The sequence below is a fragment of the Thunnus albacares genome, chromosome 11 (genome assembly GCF_914725855.1).
Source record: "Thunnus albacares chromosome 11, fThuAlb1.1, whole genome shotgun sequence".
NCBI lineage: Eukaryota > Metazoa > Chordata > Actinopteri > Scombriformes > Scombridae > Thunnus > Thunnus albacares.
The window spans coordinates 23,756,507-23,778,226 of NC_058116.1; the positions used below are offsets into that span (position 1 = coordinate 23,756,507).

General features: G+C 38.9%; 1 protein-coding gene across 2 annotated transcripts in view; it reads right to left on the reverse strand.

The window, feature by feature from the left end:
• Positions 1 to 1,472: 1,472 nt before the first annotated feature.
• The window catches only part of epb41l5 (erythrocyte membrane protein band 4.1 like 5), a 39,860-nt gene continuing 19,612 nt past the window's right edge, over positions 1,473 to 21,720 (reverse strand). Inside the window, exons 13-26 of one of the 2 annotated variants that reach the window (XM_044365872.1) lie at positions 20,473 to 20,579; positions 18,497 to 18,515; positions 17,534 to 17,579; positions 17,056 to 17,174; positions 10,245 to 10,396; positions 9,638 to 9,735; positions 9,233 to 9,367; positions 8,450 to 8,517; positions 7,388 to 7,510; positions 6,104 to 6,185; positions 5,700 to 5,780; positions 5,356 to 5,418; positions 4,961 to 5,103; positions 1,473 to 3,991 (exon numbers count right to left, since the gene is read on the reverse strand). In XM_044365872.1, the coding sequence (XP_044221807.1) occupies positions 3,922 to 3,991; positions 4,961 to 5,103; positions 5,356 to 5,418; positions 5,700 to 5,780; positions 6,104 to 6,185; positions 7,388 to 7,510; positions 8,450 to 8,517; positions 9,233 to 9,367; positions 9,638 to 9,735; positions 10,245 to 10,396; positions 17,056 to 17,174; positions 17,534 to 17,579; positions 18,497 to 18,515; positions 20,473 to 20,579 (1,306 nt within the window). In that variant the 3' untranslated portion in view covers positions 1,473 to 3,921. The remainder of the gene's footprint in view (positions 3,992 to 4,960; positions 5,104 to 5,355; positions 5,419 to 5,699; positions 5,781 to 6,103; positions 6,186 to 7,387; positions 7,511 to 8,449; positions 8,518 to 9,232; positions 9,368 to 9,637; positions 9,736 to 10,244; positions 10,397 to 17,055; positions 17,175 to 17,533; positions 17,580 to 18,496; positions 18,516 to 20,472; positions 20,580 to 21,720) is intronic. The other variant, XM_044365873.1, reaches the window with a different exon arrangement.

The window sequence follows — 21,720 nt, forward strand, 5'->3', positions numbered from 1 at the left end:
CAAGTTTGATGGTAGTGGCATCACTTAAAGCACACATAGTTTTTAGTGAGGTTGAATTCTTCATTGGAGCGTCGATGGCACTGAAAGAAAAAACCCTTTGCTCAACTGGTCTCCACCAGAGGTGAAAAATATTACTGTGCTGCCATCTTGTGGTGAATTGGTTAATATACGGTAGAGACTGAATCAGTTTGGTGTAACTTGACTTTGGTTTCTTTACAGCACAGAGACCAACACAGCTCTCTACGGTATTATTCTTTTAGAGCTACATTACTGGCAATTTAATTAAGATCCCTTCACACTGCTGAGTGAAAGTCTCCTATTAAAGTGCAAAAGTTAAGAGTCTAGTGCCTGTCAGAGTAACGTTCTTTCATCCACTTTATATCAAATAAATTAATGTTGAAAAGTCTGGTCTGAAAAAGGACTTAAAGGTGAGAGGTAATTTCTCATTCAGTAAGCTTTCCTGCTATTCACACCATTTCTGCAGACTCATTTCATGTTTTTCATCTTTTAACTTGTGTATTACCAAGTGTGTATTGACATGTTTTATGCCTCCTCACTTCTCAGGGCTATGTTAGTATAATAGACCCTTTTCATAGATGACATTTTGACACGTCACTGTAAGACGAGCGCAGGTGTAAATAATAAAATTCCACATAGCTGCTTCTGTTTCAGTTTGCTGACTCACTGTCATCATGGCTTAGTGGGACACTTAAACAGAACAGATCCATCGTTCATGTTATTAGTAACAACTGTACTGTCTGTTGTCTGAATAAAACAGCCTTGCAGACTCTCTTCTAAACCCTTTTCTTAGTTTTGTAGTTTTGCTGCAACACTCGCTTAACAAATACCAGATTCAGACACCTGCTGAGTGTCACTTTACACCTCTACAGTGTTAGGTTGTTGAAAACAACTGACATACTTCTGTCATTTCCGCAAGGATTTTTATAGAACTTGCATTGTACAAAATATCTACCTAAAATACAGTATATTCAACACATTTCTGGATAGTAGATGAATATACAGTATGTGAGCAAAAATCTACAGTACCAAAAGGAAATCTCCCCAAACATTTAACTTTTCATGTTGTTTTTCTAATCAATAACTGATGGAAAGCTGAATGTATGTTGGGCCCCGTCAGCATCACATTTACTATCAATGAAGCCTGATGACTTTGAAAATTAGCTCTGACTTTACTGATCATCTCAGATTGAACTAACAAGATGTAAGAAAACTATGTGATTCATTTTGAAAGCCGAGGTTTTCCTTTAGACTTCAGTGGATGAATGATGCTATAAAAAACTATAAATATATTTAAACCTTCTGAGTGTCGCTCTGGGAAACAACAAACAAACAAACAAAAAAAACCCTCTTTGTTACTTAAGTAACATACTTCATTGGATAACAAGGTGACAGTTCAGATACAGGCGATCACTTAAAAAAACTGCTTGAGTCAGTTATTATTGCTACATTTCTGATACAGACACAAGAGCTTTACTTATCACAGAGCGAACAGATTTAAAACAGGAACACAGAATCTGGTGTTTTACCTTTCATAGCTGGATTAACAATGAAAAAAAAAAAAAAAAAAAAAAAAAAATCACATCTGGTCCACAGTAGCAAATCAAATTGTCTGGTCTTGCATAATTCCAACTGTAATCAGTAATAACCTTCTTTCCAGGCAAATTATTTCAACATTATCCAAACAGTAAAAACAAATGAAAAACAATTGACTCCTAGCAAAGCTTTACTGAATCATGATCAGGTATTCCAGGAAAAAAAAAAAAAAATTGTACAAAATTGCATTTGAGACCTCACAATCTCAACGTTTTCCCCATCAGTTTGATCAGTAATACTACTTCTTTTGTAATTAGAAAACACCTCAATGCTGAAATTATGTGTGTAGTAACAATACTGCCAACATCATTTTCAAAAAAAAAAAAATTTTTTTTTTATAAATCTACTTCATATCTACAGCCAGCTGACACGATCATACTGACAATACATTATAACTGTAAGCTAAAAAACACGCTTTAGACAACATGTAATATCTGAGCAATTACACTGAGTGGTAGCATAACTAACTGTCACTGCTAAGAAGACGTAAAACAGTCAGCTTCCCTTGTTCAAGACAGATGAAAGAGACATCATAATGAAAAAAACAGATATAACTTGAATGAGGGTCCAGATTTAGTGATCACAGGATTTCTTATTTGTTTAAAATTCATGAGATCTACATCTCTACCTTTAAAGAGTCAATGCGATACAGTATACTTTATTAATATACTCAGAAAATGTAGAATTAGGCCTCAATTTCTCAAGTACAAAAGAAGCTTTTAAGTTTTCCTCCAGTTACAAACTATATCAGCAATTGTGGATTTAACATCGACGGTTGTAAAAACGACGTACTGTGGCATCTCCAGCAATCTCAGGTGAGACTATTTGAATACATTCATTTCCATAAGGCAGGGTAGTAGCTACAGCATGTTACTACTAGGAGCCGTTTTCTACAACAGGGTGAAATTACAGTGTAAAATTAATTCAGATATCCAGTTAGATGAACCCCCAAAACCTGCACACACCCACCAGTGTGTACACTCCAGTGATCACAGTTAACTTGATGGTTTTTCAACAATTGAAAGAAAGAAAAAAAAAAAAAAAAAAAAAAAAAAAAAAAAATCGACCAGCTTTCACTTGTGCAATTTACATTCCTACAGTAATTTCAAAGTTAACATTAACGTGGATGAAAGCTGCCACACATGGAAGCAGTGGTTTCAAGTGGATTCATAGTGTAGGATCACAGTCTAGGCAAAAAAAGTTCAAACTTCATATTGAACATACAGTAGATGGTCTAAAGACAGTAACAGAATTAACTCATGATGCTGGTACCAAAACGTGTGAATTCACAAAGTACTGCGATGGGAAAAATAAAAACATTAAAAAAAAAAAAAAAAAAAAAAGACAAAACAGTAAAAGCGGGATAATAAAATCAGTTGGTCATTTCTATCGTCATCCGTTGGAAATAATTCCTTATTAAAAAAGGTCCAGTGTTGCAAAGATAATCCAGTGATTCTTGGGAGATGAGGGAAAAAAAAAAAGTTTTCATATCCAGTGGCTGCAAACAGACGAGTTTCACATGTAGTACCGACTGGGGTTTAAAAAATATTTGTAGTGTGCTACAAGGACAGTAGAGTATCATATCCATGTTATATAAGAGTCCAGGTGTTTTTATCTCTTGGAACCAACACTTTAAAAAAGTCACTGTCTTTTTAAGTCTCTTTTTTTTTTAATAGACTCTTTTCAGTCCGTGATTCAGCAGCTCTACATGCTGTGTGATCTGTGAGTGTACAAAAAAAAAAAAAAAAAAGCTCAGAGTAGCAGATATCCAGTGGTATGCATTACTAGTGATAAAACTTACAACCCCGAAAAAGGGGGAAGAAAGCAGCACTAAGAGAGAGACAATCTACCATTTAAGTCATAAACTGCTGGTGGATGCACTGTACCTTACAGCATCATAAGATCATACATTTTTAGTGTGTGAGCCCCGACTTGACCTCTGCAGCAAACAAGTTGGATAAACAGCTTCAAAAGAGATGGTGCTGGTAGTAGAGACCGAGGTTTGGTAGACTGGATGGATTCAGTAAGCGGCAGGTCAATTAGGTGCTCTAAAGAGGTCAATACTGGAGCTTTTTTTTTTTTAAACAGTGCCATGTTATCATGAAAAACTATACTCAATATTCCAGTTTGTCAGTGTGGGTGCAATTAAGAGTGTGTGGTTGTGGTGCTTGTAAGCTGCCTCTTCCCTGGTTCCACCTTCTTCTTTTAGCCCACAGTGTTCAGCTTAAGTTGTGTGTGAATGGGTGAAGGCGGGAGAAGCTGTCAGGGAGACTAACGTTGTGATGGCTGCTCTCCTCGTTTCCTCCATCAGAGCTCAGTGGTCAGGAGACCTCTGGGTTTGGCTCCATCTTCTGAGGCCGGCTGCTGACCCACAGTGCTGTGGGACACGAGAGAATCACTGCATTAGAGGATGACACGTGTAACATCTACATCAGTGAACATCAGTCCAGGTTGAGCTCAAAGGGTGGTCAAGCTTTTGCTGTACTGGCTCCTCTATCTCAGCTTTTAAATCCTACAATAACACTTATTTGTTTACATAATACCACCAGATTTTTAAGCCTATTTAAATTGTCTTTCTTGTTTTTACATTAAGGATGATTTTATTTCTAAAAATGTCTTAATGTCTTTTTGAATGTGATTGTATTTTGACAGTTATTTTGAGACCACTGCTACATGATGAGCAACTTATGCAGTGACCAGCAGTGTTTTAGGCCTGAAACTAACAATTATTTTTATTATCAATTTATCTGTTGATTGTTTTTTTGATTAAACTCATTAGTTGTTTGCTCCATAAAATGTCAGAAAATGGTGAAAGATGTTTATCACTGCTTCCAAAAGCCCAAGGTGACGTCCTCAAAAGGTCTTGTTTTGTCCCGACCAACAGTCCACAACCCAAAGATATTCAGTTTATTATCATAGAGGACTAAAGAAACCAGAAAATATTCACATTTAAGAAGTTGAAATGAGAGATTTATAGTATTTTTATGTATTATTTTCTTTAAAAAATGACTCAAAATGATTAATTAATTGTTATCAAACTGATTAATGGACTAATAGTTGCAGCTCTACAGTGTTTTACATACAAAAACAATGTTGAAGCCTCAAAGTGAGCTCATGATTTCTCAAAGTAACAAGGCAACGTGATTCCAACCAAGTGGACAAGCAGCTTAACATCCTATTTCTATTTCACCTGCTGCCCACCTGAAACTCTTTTGCATCGGGATTGCCGCCGAAGGAGACGTTTTCCCGCTCAATAAGCAGGACTCAGCATAACTACCAAGCGCTTGCTTTAACAACAAATGTTCAAATCTCTTCCAGCAAAGGTACATTTGCAAAGAATTTTTACCTGGCGGAGATGGTGTTACGTGTGTGAGCGGGGTGGTGGGGGAGGGCTGGGGTGAGAGCTGCTCCCCCATCTGCAGGGAGAAGAGGGGTGACCTTAGCAGGGGGGTCAAGGTCGAGCAGGCCGTTAGTAAAAACGCCAGGAGGCTGCATTAGAAGGGGATGAGGGAGAAGGAAGGTGGTCAGTCTCTACATAGCTTTCTACATCAGCCGACGTGTGCAGCAGCTATGCAAGTGCACATAAAAAAAAAAAAAAAGTTCATCAGCTCTAGGAAACAAATTAATTTAACTGCAGATCAAAAACTTCTAAAAACATTTGACAAAGAACCTGTGGAGGACACGAAAGCCAGATAAGACAGGTAGAGTTGAGCAGGAGCAAAGTTAAGACTCGTCACTCACAGCAGATGTAGGAATGATCCAGCGAGGGGTGATGAGAGGTTTGGGCTGCTGCACCGGTGGTAGCTGGAAGCCGACCAGAAAAATGTTATTACGCTTTATCGATGGTACAAATTTACAGGGCTGAGTCACAGAAAGAGACTTGTGACTACAAACCTAGTTATAGACACATAAAAGTACCCAATTAAATTTTGTTTTTCAGCTTGGTTTCATCTTCATGCTCTCTCTCTGACTCAATATGTCCTTCCTTGAACTCTCGGGTTCTTCCTCTCCTACTGCAGAGGAGGCTCACGCAATTATCGGGAAATTCGATATTTATATTACACATACAGAAGACTTAGACCTACCACAGGAGTTGGATCAGTGAAGTCGATCAGGTTGTCAGACAGCGGGGCGGTGTTTGGAAGGTCAACCTCCTCTGCTTTAACCTGCAGAGAGACACAAACAACTGTTTACCACAACATACAAACAATAAAGAATCGGTTCACATCGAGTTCAACGTGACACATTAATCAGTGGAGACTGTAGTCAGCAGTCGGTAATTAAGATCATCTGGTACAAGTTCAGGCCACCTTAAATATTAAAGCGTGTGACTTTCATGTGAGTCTGATCAGGTGATACCTTCATATCATTCAATACAACAATATTTATTCTCATGCCTTCTTACAACACTTTATATTTGTGTAAAGGGGTTCATGTTGATTATTTCCATGACAACCGATAAAAATGCACCACAATAGCTAATGGTTACCTTTAGTGCCATGCCCTCGCTGGTGCACTCAGAGGGCATCTTGGGAAGAAGGGGGTTCGAATCTTCAGCTAACCTCTCGGCACTGATGAAAGAAGAAGAGAGAAAAAAAAATGAGCAAAGGACAGAAAATGTCAGATTTCTTTTCCACTTGATAGAAAAAAAAAATTCATAGAAATGTATTTTAAGTTCCTTGGCCTTGAGATACGGAGGCATTGAAAACATATTTCACTTTGTAAATTGTGTTTTTTCTTGTTCAAGTGATTCAAGAGGTCATCATTATCTGAGTCCAACACAAAAAACAACATTATAAATCACAGAATAGTAGAATTGCACATTTGAAAAGCTGCTTCATAAAGGACTTAAATGATTAATTGAGTATCAAAAATGGTTGCCGATTCATTTTCTGTGATTGACTAATTGATAAATCAATTTACTGTCTCGGCACAGCATCGGTCTCCAGTCTGTAGTAGGAGGACAGTCTGGATTTTATCACCGTTTTCTGCATTGATGAACATACGGCTCTTGTGAATTGCCTGGTCAAGCGTCTACCTGTTTTTTTTGTCATCTTACTGTAAACACTTATTGAGCACGAACACCGGCAGTATCCAGGCAGAACTTAAGTCATGTGACTCAACACACCCAGACACACGCACGCACTCCTCGAATATACCAACAGATGTCAGCAAAGACTATGAAAAGAACGAGCATCACTTCTGTGTGTATTATTCATATTTTGTCTTTTTTTTCCCTCCCTCCGTGAGCCATCTTAACGTCCTTACTTCTCTTTTCTGCCTTCCTTTAATTTTTGTTTTTCTATCTTTAGATTTACATGGTAAAAGCCTCTTTTTTTCTTCCTGCTTTCAATCCCTGACAGCTGAGGTATGATCATTATGTTAATTGATTTAAAAATATGGGTCTACTTATTGATAAAATAAAGACAGGACAGTGAAATACATCAATTTTGGCAAAACTCATCATAACTTATATAACTTACACAATAATATCTGCAGGATTTAATGAAGACAAAGTCATTTAAACTTATGGTTTGATATAAGAGAGGAGAAAAACAATAACGTGAGTTTCTGAGTCATCTCGGAAGGATTAAAAATCAGCAGCTACTGTCAAAGATTCCCTCCTCCGCTAATCTGTTCTCCCTGTTTCTCTCTCATGTTCTCAATAAGCACACACACAGTGGTGTATAATACCATACATACAGAATTTTCTATTTAAAAACTGCACACAGAGGAAGTATTTACACACACACACACACACACACTGCCTGACCTGGTCCCTGCTGATGACACCAGTGAGGCTGGTTTGAGCAGGTCCCAGGATTCTTGGATGTCGGGGCGACTGCTGACAGTCAAAGACGAGTTGCTGCCCATTCGGCCTGTACGCACCTTCAACCTGGAGACAGACAGTACATGTTTTTATTTGCGCTGAATCAATACTAATACACTGAGTAAAATCTCCCCAAAGTAATAAAAAAAAGGGATCACAATCACATCACAAGATTAGAATGGGGCACAGGGGAAATAAGGCAACATTTAAAAGGTTTTTTTTTTTTTTTTAAATCAGACTATTAACAACAAGAAAATATGGTTTATATAGTATGATGTATTACTGATTTATTTTATCAAGGTTTTATTTTAAGTTCATTCATTTCTAAACATAATGGATTCAGTAAATCCTTTCTATTTTCACACAGTATCTTGAGGCTATGAAAAAAGAGGTAACTTTGTCTAAAAATAACTGAATTTATGAAATCTAATATGGCTCGTTCTCCGGTTATCATCCCGAGCCATTTACTGCCTTTCATACGAGAGACGGGGACTGTGGAGCCTCGCCTGCAAGGATGAGCTGCAGGTGATGTAATGTTGTGAGCTATGCTAACAATACTCATGAATATTCAAAGAAGTTAATCAGCTCTAGCAGCAGGGAGTGGCTGTGATTGGCTGAGACAATGCCTTGACAGTTGGCATGACTCAGGAAGATGGAGGAGGAGGAGGAGGAGGAGGAGGGAAGATGCCCAGTTTCAAGACAATGAGACATGAGCGACAATGGCTTTTCTCCTGTCCATATGTGCTCTGTACTGACAGACTGTACTGTGCTGGTTGCTTAAAAATGACCTTTAAGATGAAACATATTAAAAAAAAAGAAAAAAAAGGTGTATAATGCTGCAAAAACCTATGATTTTGCATTTTTGAAAATAATTTGGGAGCCAGAGCAGAAATATTCTCTAAAATTTTTGAGTTAAGTTAAGAAATCTTGTTTTTTCTTTTTCTTCCATTCATTCATTATCATTATTACAGAGTTGTGAACTTCGTAATTACTGTTTGTTCATACCTGGTGGAAGCCTCCTGCAAATTACAGTTTTTATCTCCAATCATTGCAACATGTTCCTCCAAAGATCCCTACAGAGAGGAACAGAGAGAGAGACATGATACATTCAACTTCATAGTAGAATAACAAGGACACTGACATGGATATTTTCTTAAAACGTATGATATATCTGTGATCGTTTAACTGTGCTGAGACACAGATACTGTTAGGACAATCTCTAGCTTTAGTCCTATCACAGGAGTTGGGGAGGTTTAAAAGGCAGATATCTCAGACAATAACTAAAACAGTTTGCTCTTTGCCAGTGTAGGAGAATTATGGGAATACAAGCTTTCACGTAAAAAATGTTGAACGTGACAAAAGTTACTGATGTTCAGTGACTGAATAAAGCAGCACAATCATAAACGACAAAGCAGACGCAGCAACTGGAAGTCCATTTGATTAATTTAGTTTCACTAATGTTTTACATTCATCACATTTGAACACAAACTACCTGGAAGTACTAATGTCACTGAAAACAGCAAGGTGCAACCATTTCCAAAAGCTTTCTGATATTATATAATTTGCTTTATTCACTGTAGTTAAACTTGAAAAGCAAACTGTTACCAGTGATTTATTATAGACATGTTAAATATGATCACTAAACAACCCAATACAACACTGAATCTCAATGGTTAGTGCACTGCAAAGTAAACATACTTGGATAATTATCACATTACTGTACTATCTTATATATTTGCTCTTCCTTATTTCCCTTTTTTGTCAAGTTGTGCAGAATTTGTTCGTCACCTTGAGGGCTGCAGCCTCCGCTTGTGCTTTCAGGATGTTGCTCTTCAGATCCTCTGGGGTGCGCAGTGGAGTGACAACTGGACTACCGCCTGTACTGGTCAGACCACATTTCTCTGTGAGCTTCACTATATCCTCCTGTTGGAAGAGGGTTGAATGGGGCAAACATGACATACAAACAGAGGGAGAGAGAGAGAGAGAGAGAGAGAGAGAGAGAGAGAGAGAGAGAAATGAGGTTTACAGTTTCTTCACAAGCTTACATTAACTTCTCCATGTTTCACTACGCTGGAGTTTGGACCAAATACAACATGTGTTACTAGTTTATATTATCCAGAAGACACAACAAAAGTTTTCACTAGTTTTGGTTTTAGGTCCTGGGATAAAAGTAGAAGATTAACAGAAACCCACCTGATTATTCATAGCCATATTGATATTGACGTTATTTCTTTGAGTAGCAGGAAGCGGACTGCTCTCCAACTCTAACTGCTTCAGACGAGCTGCTGTTTCTGAAAAGACAGATGAAGTCAGATACATGTAATTATTCATGTTGCTCATCACTCAGATTCAATGATTTCAACCCATCATGCACACAAAATACCCATATCTAACATTATTACTGCAGCAAAATTACAAGTGGTATTTATTACATTTAAAACATTACTGCACCTCTCTAGTTTACCAAACATTAACAGCATTTTAATTAACAGCATGTTAGATGTTTGTTGGAAATAATGTGAGAATGTGAGATGTGTGTAAACCACATGTGAGTGAGTGGCGGTTGGTAGATGACAACCTTCTCTTAAAAACATAGCAGGATATCATCAACCACTGTTGCCCGTCACCAAATACATTATCATACATGCATTGGCGATGTAGAGGACTTCAGTGGCTTATTTTACAGATAATCTTCAGAAAATAGACATTAAGTATTTTGAAATTGTTGCATCTGGAAAAAAAAGTTTCCAATAAAATGATCTATTTTGTGGTATGTTTTCTAGTTTTTATGTAGCCTGACCAGTGAGGCTGAGCGACTCTTCCCCGGTGGCACTGGCAGTAGAATAGGCGTTACTTGGTCCCGGCTCCTCTGTAGCGGTCACCGCGGGAACAACCTGAGCCCTGAGGACATCATCGATGCACGTCTCCATCAGGTCAGCAACCATGGGCAAACTGGAGCCAGAGAAGAGTAGAAGGAAGAGGAAGGAAAGAAAAAGGGAAGGAAAATAGAAAAGCAATGGCAGATTAAGATGATGATGATTACATTTCAAATAGAAACACAAACAAATACAATGTCAGTGTTTAAACAAAATGACACCAAAAGGAATCAGGATTATACACCTGTATAACTTACCTGTGTAATCCATAAAAATATGAATGGATGCTGCAAAGATGGCAAATCTGTCCCATGTAGTATATTAGGAGACATTTTAGTGTAACATACTGAACCAATATACAAAAAACTGACATCAAGTTCCCATGAACAGACAACAAAGTGAGTATATCTGAAATAATAACTCTTTGAAAAAGCTTCTGGGAAAAGTGAATCATGCAGGTTCGTAGGTGCTCCAATGTATTTCTTTGTTACAGAAAAGAATTACAAAGAAGAACAAAACAGTTATTTATTACTTTCTAGTGTATCAGTAATATTCTGGAGTTGTGTTTCCACTAAATAAAGAAACAAGATTTAAAGAAGCATAATTCAACCCATGACAATAAGTCTTCAAACAAAGTAATAATTTGTGTGGGAAATGATGCGGTGTAATATTCTCAGAATATTGAGGTGACCTGAAGCAAAACATTTGATACATGGATTTCGGTGGAAGCTTTTCCAACAGCCTGGTAACTACTTCATATTTCTGTAGCCTAAAGACAAAGTAAAACATGAGAAGTATATATGCGTACTGCCCGGAGAGACCGGCGGCTTAAGTTCAACATACAACAAAGATGTAAAGAAAGGCACAATGCTTCGCCTGAGGACGCACAAACCAAAATTTATATAAACACTCCCACATGTTAAGTAATCCATGAAGTAAAACCGAGAATGGACAGTGAGGCTGAATCCAAAACCCCCATGTGGGCAAGAAACAAAAACAGGAAGGGTGAAAAAGCATAGAGACACATACCGAGGATGTACGGTCTCCTGCCAACCAGATACTAAATAGCCACACTTATTCAGTCCTCACACACACGAGCATCCAGAGTTCACGAGGAGGCCAGTTACACTACTTGCCTCCTGCTCTTCCACTGGTCACTCATAGTTACTTTTTAAGGAATTAATGTATGTACATAAAAATGCAAATATAAGAAAAATGTGCTTAATGTGCTTCATAGTCAAGAGCAAATATCTGTAATGTCTCAAACAAGACCCCAAGCTCCTTCTACAAAAGTACATAAAACACACATGTATACACAACACATATACTGTAGCGTAGCATGCGGCTCAAACAATCATATGTCAAGAGTAATCCAGACTTTATTCTCTGAAATGATTTTTTTTAAACATACAGTTCAGAAAGATATACATCCTTTGGTCACACTTATGTTGTAAACATTCAACTAATTATTCATTTTATGAGATCATCTTCATTGGTTGAGCTGTGCAAGGAAACAGTTATAATGGGGTAGTTAAGGTGTAGCTAAGCGTTCAGTGAATTTTCACCTATATACACATTGCTCCACATATTCATCAGCCAAACATATCATTAACTTACACTGGATGGCTAGGTCACTGCATAATAACCCTTTCAACTGTGACTGCACCGCTGCAGTTGTGTTTAAAAAAATAAAACAGTTACAGTAGTACAATAAAATAGATAATACATTTCCATTAAAATTCGATTCAGTTTTGAACTATTTCATGGAATTGTGCTTATTAGATTTCTTGCCAGAAGTTGGATAAGAAGGTCGGTATAAATTTCATTTCTGTGAGATCAGCACAGAGTCCAGCATGTGTTTAGAGTAGCTTAATACAGGAAGCAGGGAGGAACAGCTAATCAAAACAAAAGGGAAAAAAAAAAAAACGTCTGCCAACTTTTCTAAAATCCTTCTATTTACATCTATCTTGTTACCTAGAAATACATCCAAGAGTCAGGTGGGTTTGGTCCAAACTAGAGTTATGACACAGTGCAAACATGGCAGATGAAAATAGGACTTCTGAGATGCTGCGTGCATGCATTAGGCCCAGTCGATGTTGATCAAATCAGCTCCGGTGTGAAAGCTAAATGCTCATTAAATCACAATGTTTCCTTTGGCATTTCTACATGTGTTTAACACACAAGAAACAATGTGCAAATATAACAGATATGGAGTTTTTGGAAGGCACCTGTGACAGAGGTAAGGTAGCTCTTTCCCCTTGCTTCTGTTCTTTGTGCTGAGCTAGCAAAGAACATAGTGGATGAAAAAAAAAAAATGAATGAAAAATAGACAGAGATGAGAAATATCTCAATCTTCTTGTCCAACTTCCTTTTAAACAGAGAGCGACAGATCCATGAAATTTGCAGAACAGATTAAATACAAAATAAAGAAAATCACATTATTTTTCTTATAAAAATCATTTGATGGAATTCAAACTAAATGAATACAGAATACAGTGTTAGCAATATGACAAAAAACATGAAACTATTTTTTTTGAAGAATGAAAATAGGGAACAGAGCAGGACTTGGTCGAATCCTCGCGGAACTATGTGACCTATTTGTTGAGTCGAGAGCACAGCCGAATTCCTAAGACTCACATTGATACCACCTCACCCCCGCCGGTCAGTTTCACCGTGTGACGTCAGGAGTCAAGGGCAGGGGAAGGACAGAATGAACAAGAGAGACACAGAAAGAGTGAAGGGTAAGAAAAGGGGGTAGAGGAGAGAGGGGCAAAGGGAGGAATTGAGGGGTATAGGAAGAGGCAGGAGATATAGAGATGGACACTCAGAAGAAAAAGGGTAGTACCGAGTGTGACGGCAGTGTGATGGCAAGTTCAGGGGAGTTAGTCAGTCTGTGAGGGTTGTTATCAGACTTGAATGTGTGACACTTTGAGTGGATTGTGTTGAGGAATGCTTCACTTAAAAAAAGGCATACAGTATGTGCATTCACAGCGAGTGTGTCCTTCCATGTGGTACAGTCACTACTGCAAACACAAGACGTTTTTTTTTCATGGCAGAGTCACTGCTGCTGAGCCTTCCGCGTTTATTAGTGTGTTGTCCAATTCATGTCAGTACAGAAGGTGAGACCGTTGCCGGTTGCTTCGGATCTGCCCGACTCTCCTTGTGGGGAGCTTTGATGAGACATGAGCGAGGAGGATGGAGGGAAGAAGGGGACCTGAGGAGAACGAGGTGGAGGTGAGAGAGAAGGACAAGCGGGATGGGCAATGATGAGAGACGGGAGGTAAAACAAAAGCCAGATTGGAGGGTAGCGATGAATGAAAACAGCGTAAAACGAGAGGAAGATGTATGCGAATGAATGACGGAGAGGAGGATAATACAAAGAAACAGCTTGTTTAACATGAAGAAACGTAAGAAAACAAGGGGAAAGCAAAAGCAGCAGAGGAAAATTGGAGGCAGCTGATAACATGGATGTGAAAGAGAGAGCTTCATTCTTTGAAGTGTCATTCATTGCATATGGACTGACATGCAGGTTGACTTTGTAGTCTGGCCCCGGTATGTTGAGGGTTTTCTACAGCTGGGTCAAGAATAAGGGCTCCCCTTTTACTCTGTCATAGGACATCATGTGCTCATTTAGCCAGGTAAGGGCTTTGCCAATGATAATCACAAAAATGTTATAGTTAGTGGACAAGAAACAACATGAATAAATAAAAGGCCCGGCAGTGTCAGGGTAATGAATAAGCCATGCAACTTATAGTACATTGCCTTTGCTACACTGTACGCTAGTGTGCATTTAAGTGTGCTGTGACAAGTGTTGTGACATGAGCACTTGAGTTAAGTGAAGTGGACGGGATGTCTCTGGAGCGTCAGTGACCTGGCTTTGCACCTCTACGGGCTGAGGTCTGATGGCTTGTGTCAAATCTGTGTTTATATATTCAGCACTGAAGGGCCCCGAGTTGGAAACTTTTATTCATGATGACAGCTTTACTGGGAGCGTAGGAGGCGAGGGGGGCATTACAGTTTCCCATTGCCATTGTAAAACAGTGACTTACTTCATGATCTTTGGCTAAGATGGTCTGCAGATGACCTTTTCTATTATACTATAGATAACAATAAAGATTTTTTTTCCCCCCCAATGGCATTGATCTATTAGCTATATAATCTAACTTATGATAATATTACAGAGAAGTAGAGAGAGTAACACAGGAATGAGAGGCAAGCGTCAGAGAGAAGGCAACATAAAAGATAGGGATGAGGAAATATATTGCGCCATTGCAAAAAAAGTAAAATGTATCAAAATTAACAATCATTTCTACATTTACATTTAAGTTTGGTTAGGAACTATTTGATGTTGTTGCACATATGTCAAATAGAACATAGCTCTGATTTGGACTATTTCTATAAATAATTTGTCAGTGGTTTAATAGTTAAGTAGTATATATTAACCCATTGGACCATATTGTAAGCATTAAAGCATCGTGTCACGACTTGAAATGTATATGTAACGGCTGTATGGATATATTTGCTTACATTATCAGGAGGATAGCTCAAGGTCTGAGTGCTCCATGCAAAAATCAACTGTGAAATTGTACTAAAAGCAAGAGGAGAAAGGCGTAGGAGGAGAAAAGGACGAACACCAGGGATTAGTCTGAAGATATAGCAATGTCTCTTTCGATGCATCCTCCTCATGTCAAGTGAGTCAGTTGTAAACTGTTGACATGGATAAATAAGAACTCAAGAGGTCATCTGACGGTAACATCTTGTGCTGATACACAGTGTTGGTAAAACATTCTTTTTTATCCTCGGAGAAGTTTCTGAAGGCTCGACAGCCTTGAGAACACTGGATCAAGACCTCAGAGCAATATGGGCCTCTACCTGTCTTCTCGAAACATGTCTTGAAAAGCCTAAGAAATGTGTTTTATGGAATGGTCAGCAATTGCAGCCTTTAGGATTAAATTTTACCCTTTCAACAACAAAGTCTGAAAGATCATTAGTGTGATAGGTCGTCACTCTGTATACGCAACGGCCTTATCCAAGGTCATGCCTGTGCATCCTGCTTTTAAGTGTAATAAACAAAGAAAACAAAGAGCCTCTGCTCTACGGTGATGACAGGCAATCCTCTTATTTCAACTGACGAGAAATTTACTTTACTAGAAGCAGGATCAGTCTGAGCTGTAAATCTAAATGAGCTTTTTTTCCCCCCCAGAAGCCAGAGTAGTCTGGTCAGGAAATAAGAATACTTAATCTACGCTGGAAAAAGGCATGTAGGGGGAGTAAGGTTTTCTTACCATCTAACCACAAAAAACCTGACATTTTCTTGGTTAAGGCTATAGTATCACTAATATTTTGGCAATAAAATGACTCATTTTTGAATTTTGTTGCAGTATGTTGTACAGCAGTTTCCAGCTGGAGGATAGATAAGAGTTTTAAAAAGGAGCAGGTTGTTCACAGGACGTTAGATGACTGAAAGAAAAGACACACTAGAGTGCACCAAAAGTCTTAAACGGAACAGATCCAAAGCTGAAATCGTATCACATCACTGATTCATGATGCCGAGCATAAGATCCCCACATAGCATCCAAAATCATCACATTATTTCCTCCACCGATTAGGTTGACATTTCATGCTGATCAAAAAGTGGACAGACAGCGAATCACAGGAGACGATTCCACCGCAAGAGAGCCCCTTTTCCAAAGCTGAAATCATAAAGACCGCCACTGCACGGAGGATTGATTTGTTAAAGCAAGAGCTACGGCGAAGCTCGATGTTTGATGGTACCTACCTGGCCTGCCTCCAGACATTTCCTCAGTACATGTTAATACTGGAACACACAGGGGAACATTGCAGGTTTATAACAGAAGATGCATACATACCAGTATGCGTTTGTACATATATGTATGGATTTGCTTGTTAAGAGCAAGGATATAAACTGTTCAATCCCCTCAGCACATGAAAAAACAAAACAAAAACAAAAACAGACATATGGTACATTTACACACACTGCTTTTTGACTGAGGGGACTGACGACTGAGGGAAACAATACAGCAGAAAACAGGAGACAATGAGCTGTGAGATACAAATCTAAAAAAACCCAAACAAATAGCAAATACAGGTAGTACTGAGGAGAAGTAAGCTGATTACTTGGATTGTTTTTGTATCGAATGAAAGGCAGAAAATCTGTATCTGTATAGCTGCCTACTGCCCGTCTCTGTCTGCCTTTGTATCTGACAGCTATCTGTACATCTTTCTTGTGTTTGAGTCTCTTCTTCTGTTATGCTGCAGTATATTACACACACATGCATGCATGCAGACACAGAAGTGACTCCTTCCTTGGATAATCATGTTTGCGAGAAATACAACAGCCAAACATGGAAGGTATACGCAGGTGCAAAAAGAAAAATGCACAGTTTCTCTCTGCCTCCCTCCCTCCTTTCTTTCTTTCTTCCTGCCTGCCTGCCTGCCTGCCTTCCCTGGGCACAACCAGGCCGGGTCAGTGGATAAGCCATATTAAGCCAATGTCATGGCACCTATCAGCCTACTTCCTACAGCACTCAACAAGTATTAGTCGGCCTGCCCTAACTTTTCCTCATCTGATGTTGTTTTACTCATCATTACTGAGCGGTTATAAGCTGCCTTTGGTGAAAGGAGATCCCAAATTAAATTAAAATAAAATTTATAGCCGTTTACAAGAATCAACTCTGAACCAGAGGGGAAGACTTAAATTATCCAGGTACCCACCTCCTCTTTTCTCCTCCGGGACTCCTGGGTAGAGCCTCTATTTCCATCGTTCCACAGGCAACAGCAGGTACCGGGTTGACCACAGGCACGCCTGACCAGGCACCTCTACTGGGAGAAACCTGGAGGGGGATTGAAAGAGAAGAAATACGATACTGAGCTTACAAGTTGAAGAGTAGGGACACAGAGATGGGCTTAAAGAAGGATGAGATTGGGAAGTATTTAGGAGATTTAGGAGAGGAAGGAAGTAATTACATAAAATAATACATAGCTGAAATCTTCTAATCATTATACTTTACTCTCACTTTCTACTGTGTGTGAAAACATCTACAATTGCTGGCTTTGTGTTCTAGCCTGTAGTTTGATTCTCACTTGATACTCTGGGTTTCAACTGTGGTTTCAAACCCTGCTTTAGTTTGTTGCACTGTTCACTTTTGTACAATGGAGGAGGGATTTGAAAACAGCAGTTGGTCTCCCTTACCTTGTTGTCTTTGCTGGAGCTGACTCCGTTGCCTGAGGAAAGAACCCTGAGGAAAGAAATAAATTGAGATTTTATTCAAAGAACAAATGGGCCAACACCTCTGAAGAATTCTTAATGATGTATATGGATTTATATTATAAAGAAATGACTTTGATGGTCAGATTTTTGACCACACTTAAAAATAAACTCTGTAAGTCTCCTAACTGTGTCTAGCATTAAAGCCATAATTAATGAGCTACATTTTATGCCAATGCAAATGGACAACTTTCCTAAATTCATTATTATACTTACTGATTATGCTTGTTTTGTTTACAGTCTACCAGATTATCCATGAGCCAATTTGCATTTCCCCCCATCCTTATTTAAGACACCACTGCTAAACATTTTCTACATGGCATTAAATATTGTTGTTTTAAAAAAAGACCTGAATTTTTACTGTGTAGGTCTGTTCAGTCAGATTGAATGAAAGGTCATAGGAATGCTCTCCTTTATCGTCGAAATGCTTTGACTCAACAGATCCCATGACTGCTTGAAAGTACACTGAGATCATGTCTTTAGCCCACACACATATCCCTGTAAAAAAAAGGCTAACTCTGTAACAAGATTATAGCCAAGCAATGTGTGAGTCATAGTACTCTAGGCAACAGTACTTGATACAGTACATGTGAATACATTCATATTTTGTGATTTAACTGAGCAATTTCCACTGAAAACATTCCACTGTTGTTTTTTAATCACAAAGTGAATGTAAAAAGCTAAAAACCTCCCCAAACAAAAAAACAAACAAGAAAAAACAGGATTACACAGCAATCAATGTATAAAATAAGATACTATTTCTACACAAATCAACTGATATGGATGTAAACACTAGTCACCCTGGTGTTTACATCCACAGATAAAAGACAGAAAGTCATTGAAACACTCAATGGTGCAACAACATTGTTTAAATATCAGTGTACTCACTCCTGGGGGTTGAATGGTCCTGTAAAAACACAAAACAGAACAGACAGTGAGTGTTATGTCCAGACTGATACTAAGATGTAAACATGAAAAACATCTGCATGCAAGGGTAATATGTCAGTGTGTGTATAATGTATACTGTGTATACATGAGCTATGTTGAGCTATGAAGAGGTGAAAATCACAAGGCCACAGATGTCTGGTGTGCGATTTGCAGTTTGTTTATACTTCTTTTTGTCTGATTTCTGGAAGTACAGCCTCTTATTGTTTAATTCATGAACAGATTCTTCTGTTGCTCAACTGTGGCTGACCAACATTCGGACTGGGCTTTCATGGCTTTGCTCACAATCACTGATTCCTGCATTTGTACCGTTAGCAGAATCTGCTGCTAGCTAGCAGTGGCTTGTTTTTAGCCAAAGTAGCTAGCTTGTGCTCCGAGACAGAGACTTTCACTGGGTCGTATTTCTGCAAGACTCTGGAATTATCTCGCCTGTGTCAGTCGAGGTCCGCCACTGACATGAGATTGACATCCTTCTCCCTCACAAAAGTCGGATTGTATCTGGATCAGATACAATGCCCTGTGAAGACTGCCAGCTGCTCTAAAAGGCAAACAGGACCGCCTCTGCCCAGGCTAAAAAGATATCAGCGATGATCTCCGCTATATCTCACCATTCTGTGAGATCCAGTAACCCGTCTGCAACCCTCCTCCTGCCCGACTCCCAATCACCTGGCTACCTGGACCGAGGTAGTGGTCAGGGGCTGCGAGAAGAGTAGTCACCAGGCAGTCTCACCACCTCCCCTCAATCTTTTAAATTGCTTCACTGAACGAAGCACCAATGCTTGGTTGTTTGGTTAACCTGCAAAATGCCTGTCAGACGGTCTGAGACAGTCTATGCCACCATGAGGTAATCCGCACACACGATCAAAATCATGCTCACTGCCACTGTAAATTTACTGGTAGGGTCCCTGTTACAAGTGAAATTTCTGCAACATCTGGCTAAATTCATCCCCTACCACTCATGAGACATGGACTGTCAAACTCACATTCAGCTGCTGTACCTGCAAATCACATCCCAATCTGTCTAAAACTCAGACTCCTTGAAAAGGTAGTTTTCAAGCTGTCCCATCTGGCTCAAAACTGCATTTCTGAAAAATTCCTAATTGGTTTCAAAACTCTTCACAGTACTGAATCTGTATTAATAAGAATAACTAATGACTTCTATCTAGCTGCTGACTCAGGTAACTGCTCCTCCCTGTTTCCTAGCTCTAACTGCAGCCTTTCACACAGTAGATCATTCAACCAATGGGCGGGGGTCTCCGGTTCTGCCTTAAACTGGTTTTCTTCATATTTATCCAACAGATCTTTCAATGTCTCTATTAGAAACTCTTCTTCTTCTTCAGCCCCCCATCTCCTGCGATGTCCCCCTAACTTGGTCCAATCCTCTTCTCCATCTATTTGCTTCAGCTAGGCCATATTATTTAAAAACACATTTCTTTTCACTGTTATGCAGATAATACACAGATCTATCTCCCCCTAGAGCCTAATAACTACAACAAACTAACTGATCTCAATAACTGTCTTCAAGACATCAAATCCTGATGTTTGTTTACAAGGTGTTAAATGGTTTCGCCCCCTCTTACATTGCAGAACTTCTGTCCTCATATCACACTGTTAGAGAATAGCTCTGGTATTTCTCCTGAAGTCTCTGTAGGTCTGTGTTGTCACTTTGGACTCTCTGTGACCATGTGCCTTTACTATTATTATCATTATTACCATCATCATTTTCTCCTCTATTGTGTTTCTTTCCTTCTTTTGTTTTTGTTTTCCTGTGTGTGCGCTGTGAGGAACTTTGGATCAACTGTATTTTGTAAAGTGCCATATAAATAAAGTTGAGAGTATGTGTATATATGTTGCTATATAATGTTGATTGTTATGTACATGTATATATTTACTGTGCAGTGTTTGACGGTTGTGCTCACCTCTGTTATGCATGGTTCTTCTGGAGTAACGTCGACTGGGTCTTCTCTCAAAGGAGGCTGACCGCCGTGCTTTATTGGCCTTGGTTGTCTGATACTCTGTATTTCCACTGGCCACACAAACACAAAAACATATTTTACACTTGTAAGGCTTTCTAAATGCTAACTGTCAGCAATACAGACCAAACCATTAAATATAAAGGAGAACTTTTCCTAATGATTTCTGGATAAATTTGTCCCAGAAACAGCAGGGACAGGGATGACCCTTGCTGAACTCTGGAACCATCCAGGCGATAACCTTCTACTAACAACAAACTCTGTAACCCCTGTGTTAAACCAACATTACTGCCAATGCTTATCCAACTGGGTAATGTTTAAACACACAGAGAGGAGAACTACTTGGCTACTGCAGTATGTTGACACTGAGTGCCTGTCCTGTACCATTGCAAGTATCTATGTGTACACATGTGGGGTATTTTTTTGTATGTACAAGGAATGATACTGTACGTCAAACTGAGATTATCTCTGTTGGTACGTTCAAACACACGGTACAGAAACACACGGCTCTAAATTTGTGGGCCTTAACTTGTCCGCTTCCCCCCTCTTCTTTTAAACAAACCCAACTGCATTTGTGCCTGACACCAGTTTCATCTGCATTTCTATTGTCCCTAAAAGTCACCAGTGCTCAAGACGTGCTGCCCACAACACACCAGACGCAGAGTACTCATGGTGACTACACTAATTTTTATAATCAGACTCTGAAATGTCAAATTGCAAACAAATCTCTACAAAATTAGAAACAAAATGGCTAAATATAAATAGTTATTAATTACATATGAAATAATTGATTGCATTTCATCTCCTTTGATGTCAATATTTATTAGCAGCACCTATAGTAGCAGTTAGGTTGTAGGAGCTATTTATTAGTTTGCTTGTTGTTTTATTAACAATAATAATACTACGGGCACCTGAGGTTATGTACAGTAAGTAGGCAGGCAGGTGGTGGACCAGCATGCACCTGGGTGGGCCTATGGTTTCTTACCAGAGAAAGAGAGGCAGTAGGAACCACACTCTATTTGTTTTTTTTTTACCCTCACTCTCCTTGTAAACTGCAGCATGTTTTCTTCCATAATTTCTTAAAGGTTTGCTTCAGTGAATTCAGGCTTACACTAAACTTACATCTCATCAATAAAGGAACCTTTTCCACTTCTCACATTTTCTATATTCCTTCTAGCAAACTTTAACCAAGAC